Source organism: Melospiza melodia, chromosome 1 (genome assembly GCF_035770615.1).
Source record: "Melospiza melodia melodia isolate bMelMel2 chromosome 1, bMelMel2.pri, whole genome shotgun sequence".
Classification (NCBI taxonomy): domain Eukaryota; kingdom Metazoa; phylum Chordata; class Aves; order Passeriformes; family Passerellidae; genus Melospiza; species Melospiza melodia.
In genome coordinates, this window is record NC_086194.1 from 99,233,333 (window position 1) to 99,243,402 (window position 10,070).

The 10,070-nt window shown below is 45.2% G+C and overlaps 1 protein-coding gene across 1 annotated transcript; it reads left to right on the forward strand.

The window, feature by feature from the left end:
• Positions 1 to 958: 958 nt before the first annotated feature.
• Positions 959 to 9,150, forward strand: ZNF622 (zinc finger protein 622). Its single transcript, XM_063162573.1, has 8 exons — positions 959 to 1,008; positions 1,281 to 1,484; positions 3,128 to 3,736; positions 5,170 to 5,427; positions 6,139 to 6,301; positions 7,108 to 7,220; positions 8,088 to 8,231; positions 8,812 to 9,150. The coding sequence occupies exons 3-8, from the start codon at positions 3,130 to 3,132 to the stop codon at positions 8,937 to 8,939; spliced, it is 1,413 nt and encodes a 470-aa protein (XP_063018643.1). The 5' UTR covers positions 959 to 1,008; positions 1,281 to 1,484; positions 3,128 to 3,129; the 3' UTR covers positions 8,940 to 9,150.
• The last annotated feature ends 920 nt before the right edge of the window (positions 9,151 to 10,070 follow it).

The following is a 10,070-nucleotide window of genomic DNA, read 5'->3' on the forward strand; positions in this document are numbered from 1 at the left end:
TTCTACAGTACTGCCTCCCGCCTGTTCTGTGCCATTCTCGGCACAAGAGTGACATTAGTTGACACGGCGCTGTTTGGCCATAGCTTGGACTCGATGATCGGAGAAATCTTTCCCAACCTAACTGATTCCGTGAAAACAATCAAACAAACAAAACAAAAAGAAACAAGCCAAAACCAAACCCAACCAACCTGTGAAAAACGCCAATCACTCGTTTTTAAAATGTTAAAAGTTTATTAATAATAAAATGGTTATAAAAATAGTAATACAATTAAAGTAATAATTATTTGGACAAATTGAATTAGGACAATATGAGACAACAAATACAAAGAGTTACGGATGTCCAGGTACCTTTTTCTGGGCAGCAGGAGCCTGAAAAAGGACACCTGTTAACAAAGGATTAACCCTTAAAAACAATAACCTGTTGCATAGTCATACACCTCATACATGATGCATAAATTCCATTCAAACACAGGATTCTGTCTGGTCATCGTCAACTTCTTCCTCTGAATCCTGACAGCGCCTTCGAGGCGGGAAGAAGTTCGTTTCTTCTGATAAGAGGGCAATAAATTCTTTTTCTCTGAAAGATTTAGGTGTCCTGTGGCTGCTATCTCGCTGCAAGTCCCTTCTTTAAAAAAAAATCCTACATAGCATAGTTTCTATTTTAACAGTTTTTATAACCTAAAGCGATATTTAACATAGTACTTAAGAGAATTAATACAGCATTACTTTCTAACACAACACATACAATATTCATTTTAATATTTGCGAAAAGCCAATCATAAAACACATGCATTTTTCACACAGCCGAAGGCGAACACACCCACACCCGGGCGGGCGCGGCCCGTGAGGCGCCGCCGCTCCCGCCGGGTCCCTTCCGGGCCCGCCCGTGCCCCGCGCCCTCCGGCCGCCAGGGGGCGCGCGCGGGCCGCTCCCGCCGGACGCCGCGCGGCCGCTTCCTGCCCGCGCGCCCCGCCCCGCGCCCGGCACCGCCCGCTCCGCCGGCCGCAGGTGCGTGTCCCGGGAATGGGGGACGGGACGGGATGGAATGGAATTGAATTGGATGGACCGGGCCGAGCCAGCGGGGATAGCGGGGGCAGTGGGCAGGCGGCGTGGCCCAGCCGAGCCGGATGCGCTCCCATGGGATGCCGGCTCCCTGTGATCCCGGCCTGCTCCACGCCTGGCCTGGTGGCTTCCGGCTGCTGCCTGCGCCCCGCCTTATCTCTGGGAGTTTTTTGGGGTTTGGGTTTATTTTTTATTATTATTTATTTATTTGTCTCTAGGTTTTGCCCGAATTTTTGTTGTCCGTGCCATAAACGGCTGCCTTGTGCCAGGATTAGGGACACGGGCTCAGTTTAATTCCCGCCGAAGGCAGCTGAAAGTCAGCCGTACTCAGGAGCCTCAGTCAGGGGAGATCGCGGGTTGTCGGGAAGGGCTCGGCTGAGCTGCGAGTGCCCGCGGTTTGGTTTTCCTGCGCCCCACACAAGGTAGGACCCGGGGCTTCGATCCTGGGGCTTAAAACGGGAGGGGAATGCAGGCAGGTTGTGGGAAGGTGTTGTGTAACTACGCGGGATTTCTCTGTTTTGTGCAGCTTGTGTTGTAAACGCGTCTCCAAGTGTGTGTCAGAGGTGAAGGTTTATGGCTATAACTTCTCTTAGTTACAAACCTCTTCCTCTGAGCTCCTGTATTTTGGGTGGGTTGGAGCGGGAGGAGGCCGGGTGTTTTAAATGCCCCCGTGGTAGTGTACCGTGTAGCTTCTGTCTGTCCGTCCTGGACCAGAACAGAGCGTTCTGCCTGAGGGCGCTGCCAGCTGCGTGTCACTGACAGCCAGCGTGGCTCTGAGTCAGTGTTCATGGCAAAGGTTGGTGCCTGGGTGGGGAGAAGGGCAGGGGAACGCCTCAGGGAAGACTCAGTGGATCCTGAGAACACGTTTTTCTCTGAAACACAAAAGGAAAGCTTCTGTTATACTGAGTAGATGCTTATAGTACTCCAGATGATATGGCCTTCTTTTGCTACATCGCCCCTGTCATTATCACACCGCAGATAGCACAAACAATAATAAGTAAGGATCCCAGTGGTTCCAGGGAATGATCATTTCATAACATGTGTTTTGACTTCTACCACTGCTTCTCCCTGTTTGTAGCTTCACGGAGGGGCTGCTCTTCCTCTCCCTGCTTTCAGACCCCCTCATCCTGATGTATTATTTCTTTTTTTCTCCAGATTAACCATAGTTTTTCTAAATCAGTTAAACAATGAGGGTCCTTTCTGTGATCACTAGATGACACCTTTTTTTGCTCTTTGCTTTTGGAGCATTCAAGAGATTCCATCAACTTTGTTTAAAAAAAAAAAATCAAAGTTTTGTTAAGCACTGAGAAGGAAGGAAATGTATGGATTTGGAAAGGACAGCATGACTGGGAGGTCACTGCTCTGCAGTTGTCCTGTCCCAGCCCTAGTAACATGGGTTGGCTGGATGGTGGGAAATGAAGGGAGACCAGGAGTGCTAGATCTAGGCATGACTGACTACATCTCCAGATGAACAGCTCTGCAGGGTAAAGTGTTGTCAGCAATACACACGCTGCTCCAAAGTAGCATAGAAGGCTTTATTTTTAAAGGCGGTAACTTTTTTTTTTCTTTGCCATTTATTAAGGCTGTGGAAGATACAAAATAGGCCTGTAAGCAGGTTTTCCCTTTTTAGCCTTGTTTCTGAGGAATCACTGGTCTCCCCAAAGTCTTACAGTTGGCAGAAGATGAGCTTGATCAGCGCCTCCAGTCACTGATCTTCAGTGAAAAGCATGGAGCTTCTGAAATACTGTTGCTGTGACTGGGGGCCCTCTCATGCCTCCCAATCCCAATAGGCACAGCAGGTTCTGCATCCAGAGCTGGGATGCTCAGCTGCTGTTGTGCTACAAGTAAACTCAAAGTCTTTTGTTTATAAGTTTCCTCTCTTGCTGCTGCCCGTGAATACTGCACTCATTGCTGATGCTGATGTTTAATAAAGTTGATTCTGTGCAAGAACTGTGTATCTAACGTTGCCTTAAGAGAAGGTTGTCAGGATGAAGGTGTTGGGGCTTTTTTGTGTCTGTTACTTAATTTTTTTTAACACAATTTTTTTTTTTTTGCCATTTTCTAGTAATGGCCACCTACACTTGCATCACTTGCCGTGTGGCTTTCAAGGATGGTGACATTCAGCGTGCCCATTACAAAACCGACTGGCACAGGTACAACCTGAAGCGTAAAGTTGCTGACATGCCTCCTGTCACTGCTGAGAATTTCCAGGAGAGAGTCCTGGCACAGAGAGCAGTAGCAGAGGAGCAGAACAAAATCACTGCCACTTACTGCACAGTGTGCAGCAAGAGGTTCTCCACCTTCAATGCCTATGAGAATCACCTCAAGTCCAAGAAGCACCTGGAGCTGGAGAAGAAAGCTGTGCAAGCTGTCAGCAAGAAGGTGAAAATATTAAATGAGAAGAATCTGGAAAAGGGGCTGGCCCCAGAGAGTGTGAACAAGGATGAAATGAACACAGCTATTCAGCAGGCCATCAGAGCCCAGCCATCCTCATCTCCAAAGAAGACACCTGTACCTCCCTGTAATGCAAGTGGCTCTCCAGTGTCCAGGGAAAGTGCCAGCTTGTCCCAGAGCAGAGAACGACCAGAAATTCCTCCACGGCTGCAGTGGTTTGAACAGCAAGCGAGGAAGCTGGCCAAGCAACAAGCAGAGGAAGAAGGGGATAATGAGGAAGGTAAGGCAGTGAACACACTGACAGAAGATGGCTTGGGGTGAGCTATGGTTTGAGCAAAAGCTTCCTGCTACTTCTGTAGAAGTGCAGCATTTTCCATCACAAAAGATCTTGCTCTTGCTTAGATTTTCAGTTTAACAAAGGAGTTGAAGTTGGCCCATGTTTGCAGCCAAGGACTCTGTGTTAGTGTCTGCACTGCCAGCTGTTCAACTTACAGATAGACAGTAATGCATGTAAAAATTGAGTATAGTCACTAGTATATCTATGTAATAGAGCACCATTCCCACATAAAATGTCAAAGGAAGTTTCCTTTAAAGAAGGCTAATGTAACCGGTTATCCTAAAACTGCTTCTGGAAAAATAAATTAGGAGAAATGCAGTAATGATCATTTGCTCGTGTCCCAGCTCATTTCCTGATCTGTTGAAGAGAGGTGGGACTATAGTTGGTTTTGTTTCCCTCTGCCCACCAAGACCAGAGGAGAAAGTTTGCTCTTTAACCTGATTGTGTAACATCACCTCTGAGCATTTTGATGTCTGTGTTAAAATGGATTTAAGAGTTGCCACCCCAGTGGCCTTTTCCTGTGAATACAGCTCTGTGTTGGAGGTCAGCCTGGAAAGCAGACAGCTGAAAAGATCAGAGCTTCACAATTTCCAGAAAAGAGTTATTTTTAACAAGGATGCTTTCAGTGCTGTAGTTGACAGTGCAGCACCAAACACATCTATTGGAGCAGCTGAATGGGATGATTGAGCTGTAGTGAGGGAGCAGGTATGAATGAGGTGGAACTTCATTTCAGCTTCTGAAACCCCTGTGTCACGTTACTGCATCTGGTACAGCAGTTTTGTGCTCTTGAAATTTCAGTTGCAGTTCAGTGAATCCATTCTACATGAGAATAAACATTTTCCTCTGAGCATACAGTGTAACACCTAAAGAAGAAGCCAGCTTGCTCCTGTCTGATGTTAATGTGTTGTTCATAGATTGTATTGTGAAAATCTTAGTAGGTTTCTGAATGTTAACTGTTCTTTTAAGTGTGTGAACAGGAGTGTGTTTTCCTCACTGCTGGAAATGAGTATTTTCCTGGTGCCACCAGAGTTGTCTTGTTTTCAATGAGCCATGCTTGTGCTCTTGCACTGTGGTGAATTAAATTTAAGGCCTAGAAACAGCAGTAAAGTGTTAATAGTTGAGAAAATGGAGGGGGGAAAGTATCAGATCTGCCAGTGGTTTTTATAAGTGACCTTGTGCTTTCCTGTGCATCTTAGAAAGAAATGTATTTTACTGGCATTGGTAAACTCTTACACCTGGAAGTGACTGTGTTGCACTTAGCTGTAAGAACAAAAAAATGCAATATGTTCTATGATGGCGTTTTCTAACTTATTTGGGACTTACTTTGCTTGGGAAAAGTATAAAATAAATACTTTTTTTTAAACTTCCTTTAAAAGACTGGGAAGATATGGATTCTGGTGAAGACATTGGCTCTGACGAAGAGATGGAAAGTGTGGAAGAAGAAGAAGAGGAGCAGCAGGCAGAGGCTGAAAGCATTCCTGCTGTTGGGGCCATACCAGTCACAGACTGCTTGTTCTGTTCCCATCACTCAAGATCTCTCACAAAAAATGTGGCGCATATGACAAAAATCCACAGCTTCTTCATTCCAGACATAGAGTACCTTGTGGATCTCCGAGGACTAATCAAGTATCTTGGTATGACTGAGTGCTCTCTAATCTTTTTGTCAGGATAGTTATATTCTGATAGTATTTATTTTTGTTTGGATATGACACCAAATGTTTTGGTTTGTGTTGCCTTTTTGGTTTTTTGTCCGAGTGCTGTCAGTATTTTGATCATGAGCAGGACCACAGGCTTTCCAGGGAGAATGAGAGAAAACTTGGATGGGCAAACACGGTCATGTACCCTGCAGGTCTCTCGTAGTTTCCTGATGTTGAGAAAGTTGTTCAGATAATGTGAAATCTGGGACAGAATTCTGTTGCTTAAGTGTGCATATGAACTGTGTTGTCCTACCAGTGAGTCACAAGTATTTGTCTCTTTGGTTTACAATGCTTGTGAGACAGATAAAAGGAAAAACTGTATCATCCTTCAAGTCTAAAAATAATGATGAGAATAAAATAATTTTGGAGTATTGAATAGAGAACATATTGGAGGAAGTGTGAAGTTTGTTATTGAGAATGCTGAATGACCCATACCTTGTCACAAGAAGTCTTTAAATGGCCAGACTTGTCCCTGGTGGGGCCATATGGTCAAGGCCTAGGGACAGCAGGGCTATCCTGGAAATTAAGGGCTTGAGGCTCCTCTTAAGTCTCTCTGCCCGCAAGCTGGGAAGGCTTTGTCACAGAAGTGTTAATTACTGACTAGAGAGGTTTTGTTCAGACCATTAAAAGTGCCAGTGTTTTCTGCAGGAGAGAAAGTCGGCGTTGGGAAAATCTGCATCTGGTGCAATGAGAAGGGGAAATCCTTCTACTCTACGGAAGCGGTCCAGGCTCACATGAATGATAAAAGCCACTGCAAACTCTTCACAGATGGAGATGCTGCCCTGGAATTTGCAGATTTCTATGATTTTAGGTGAGGTCATTTGTCTTTGAGTGGGACACAAGTGGGGACAGACATAAGAACAGTTAAATATTACATTAGAAACTATTATTAATTCTTAAAATTTAATGGTGTTTCAGGTTCCAATACTTATTTTGCATTGTTGCTTCCCCACTGTTTTAGGTAATGGTAACAACAAGATTGGTTGTCTTCTTCTGTGACCATAATTACCAATCCTACATCAAAGTACATTTTGAATTCTGTTTTGTATGTTTGGTGTTACTGAATTGAGATTTCAGTGCACCAGCAAAGGCCATAAAAGGTCATAGCTGTCTTTCCCACTGCCTTTTAAACAGATTGTGGACTTAAGACCTACTGTGGGTTTCTTACATAAGTTTCATTGTGTAGCTGGAGTTGAACAGGACTGCTGTGATTTAGAGGCCTCTTGTTGAACTTCCTGCAACTAATCCTAAGCTGTGTTCATTTTGGTCAGAAATACCTCATATTATGGTGACAGGTGGAGCTTCTGAGAGCGCTCATTCAGCAGCTGTGCAGAGCTGGTGACCTGCACTGTGGTGGCTTTTCACCATAAGTCACTGTTAGGTGTGCAGCAGCAGAACTGTGCTGAGCTGCAGAACAGGGTGGAGGAAAAGGCTTCCTTGTCTCCAGGCTCTGTTCAGGGCCAAGTTCTGCTGTCAGGAGCTCTCAGAGCAAGGCAGGTGAAAAATGACAATGTTTGTGCCTTGCTGTAGCTGTGCATCCTGGTTCTTTTGTAGAGTGGGTCTGGATAGTTGTGGCTGCTCCCCATGCTTAAACCATGTATTGCTGCTCTTCCACAGGAGCAGTTATCCTGATTACGAGGATGGGAAGGATGTGGAGGTTCTTGGAAAGCACTCAGCAGAGAAGGAGTTGGATTATGATGATGACACCATGGAGCTGATCCTTCCATCAGGTAGGCATGGGATTTGTGTCACAGCTTACTTTCTCTGCACTTCCTATATCTGCCTCCAGTGCCTGCAGCACTGGCCACTGTTGTGTTTTCCTCTGGGAAGGGAGAAGGTAATTTGGCATTTAAGTGTCTTTGGGGTTATTTCCTCACCTTCCATTATTTTCATTTTCAAGTAGTTCAGCTTCTTCAGCACTGATGGATATTGGACTGGAACAGTGGGTTGCTTTGCCCATTTTATGTCTTCATTATCATGTGACTCTCATGGTTTACTCCAACAAGAGTTTCCATATTTGTTTGAGTGCAGCTTGGAGAGGCTATAACTTAGCTTATCTAGTATAGGAGCTTTTTGTAGAGAGCCAGCTCCCACCTAATTCAGTAAACTAGTTCAGTAAATTGAATTATTAAATAGCCTTTCTCTAGTTCAGCATTTGGCACTCTCACTTTTATTTTTTGTTTGGTGCTTTTGTATGTGGGGACCCAAGCCCTTTCATTCTGAAAAGTGCTGCCAACTCTTCGGTTACACAAGTTTTCCTGAATGTCAGCAAGTGGCTTCACTTTCAAGTTGGTTTACTTGGAACAGCATTGCCTGTCTGCTCATTCCACTAATTAAGATTTTCTTTTCTGATAACTGCATGTTTATTATCTGAGCTAATGCCCTCTTGAATAGCAGAACATTATGTGTTTTTTTCTTCAAGCAACTCTTACAGTAACTACGTTGAGTTCCCTAATAATCTCAGATTTTTTAAGATTGGGACCCTTTAGTAACATTTCTCAGCAGAGGGGTTTTCTATAGCTCTCACAAGGTGCTGGAGTACTCCATGTCAGAAGCTGTTTCATGATGCACAATGAGCTGTCCCCTCCTGTGAGCAGGTGCCAGGGTGGGTCACCGTTCCCTGATGAGGTACTACAGGCAGCGCTTTGGTGTGACGCGAGACGTGGCCGTGGCGAGGAACAAGAGAGCCGTGGGCCGGGTGCTGCAGCAGTACCGAGCCTTGGGCTGGACAGGGCAGGCAGGTGAGTGACTGTGGGAGGGCTTTGCAGAGGAGGAGGCTCTGGGATGGCATCATTCCTCCACAGTTCCAGAGGCTGACTTTGCTTTACACGCGGGCTTTATGCAGTAGTTTGTCTTCCACTCGGTTCGTTTTAATTCCTGACATCCAAGCAGATACAGGAAGTTTGTTTCTAAAATCCAGTGCAGCTTCTGTGCAAGCTTTTCATTCCATTCTTTGTGATGCCTGGTGACTTCCTGTGATTTCTTGGTTTCTGCCTGTCCAAGTCACTACTCTTGCTATTTAATAATATAAGTCATGCTTTGACAGAATGCTTTTCCAGTAGGGGAACAGAGTTGTGGTCCATATCCACTTTTGAAATACAAGAATCACACTTGGAATGCAAAACAACCTTTGGCCTTAATCAGTCGTGGGTATGTTTTAGAGGGAACTGGGCTTTCCCTAGAGAAGAGGGGAAAGAAGGGTACCAGTATGGGCAGGAAAGCCTGTAGGTAACTGCTGAAGTACGTGGGCAGGTCAGCTGGTTTGCATACAGGTTGTAAGTAAGGTGGCAGACATTGATCCATCTCTCTTCCTCCCTGCAGGGGCCATCTCTGCCCAGCAGCGTGACATGCAGTACCTGCAGAGGATGAAGGCAAAATGGATGCTCAAGACAGGAATGAGTAACAACGCTACAAAGCAGATGCATTTCCGGATGCAAGTCAGATTCTGAGTTCCAAAGAGAACTGCCTACAGCTGGTTATGGGAAGGGGGATTTAATGGTTTCTGGGTTGTGGATTCTCCAATTAAAATGGACTCGGTACCTGTCAAATGCTGGTGTGTTTGCTGGTGTGTCTTCCTCTGTAAAAAGAAAAATGGCAGAGAACTTGTCTCTTCTGAAATAATGGTGGGCCTAACTTATAAATAAAATGTCTTCAGTGGAACATGTGGCAGAGTAGTCATGGCTATGACTGAAGGTACATGCATAGTCTTGCTGCCCATCTTTGTGCAGCCCATGTCTGGGGGGCAGTTGACATTGTCATTTGTCTGAATATCTTCAGTTTCCAATTCTGCTAACTGGTTGAAGCCAAGAGGAGCTCCTAGATCTAAATGCTTAAGATGGAGTGTACTGAATGTTTTCAGTTGTGGTGCCAGACATATTAGCTGGGCGTTTTGCAGTTCTAGCTGGCACTGTTGAGGTGAAAATTTGAGAGCAAAGTTTCATGGAAAGTTAAGTAATAATTGTTTGAAGAAATGCGCTGATGGAAAACATAACTCCAGGATTAATGCTGTCCTCAGAAACTGACTGTACCTGCCTAATGCTCCAGCTCAGGGCTGGATTAATAATCTGCAGCGTAGTTGTTTTGCATTGAATGTAATGAATTTTCATTTCTTGAAAACTGCTCAAAATTATCCTAACATTCAGATGAATGTCAATCAAAATTTTGCTTTTCCTGCTTGAAACTCTGAAGATACTGTGGATGACAGTGTTTGTTGTTCCCACTCAGTACTGGTGTTCGGTTATCATCATGCAGTGACCCAAGACATGTATTGGGTGGAACAGGTAGGCTCTCCCACTTAAGCGGGGGAACTGTTGCAGAGAAAACCTGTGTGTTAGAGCTGAGGCAGCAGTGCTGCCTTGGTCCTGCTGGTGGAGATGTTAAATGTTGCCATTACTTACCACTGCTGACCTTCCTTTAGGGAGGCAGGCACCTTCAAAGTCATGGGCTGGCTCCTGATGCCCCGAGCTGTAGTGTGCTGGACTCTGAGTGTGTGCCACAGGAACATGGCTGTTTCCTTGCCTGTCCGTTCATTGGGAAGGCAGCTGGCTACTGCCAGGTGTCACTTCTGCATTTAGGATTGC

What these genes read in the sequence shown, in the direction of transcription:
- ZNF622 (XM_063162573.1), top strand. Translation starts at nt 3,130, where the DNA reads ATGGCCACCTACACTTGCATCACTTGCCGTGTGGCTTTCAAGGATGGT. An exon ending in AGGACTAATCAAGTATCTTG is followed by an intron (nt 5,428 to 6,138) that starts GTATGACTGAGT and finishes TGTTTTCTGCAG; the next exon opens with GAGAGAAAGTCGGCGTTGGG. An exon ending in GGAGCTGATCCTTCCATCAG is followed by an intron (nt 7,221 to 8,087) that starts GTAGGCATGGGA and finishes TCCTGTGAGCAG; the next exon opens with GTGCCAGGGTGGGTCACCGT.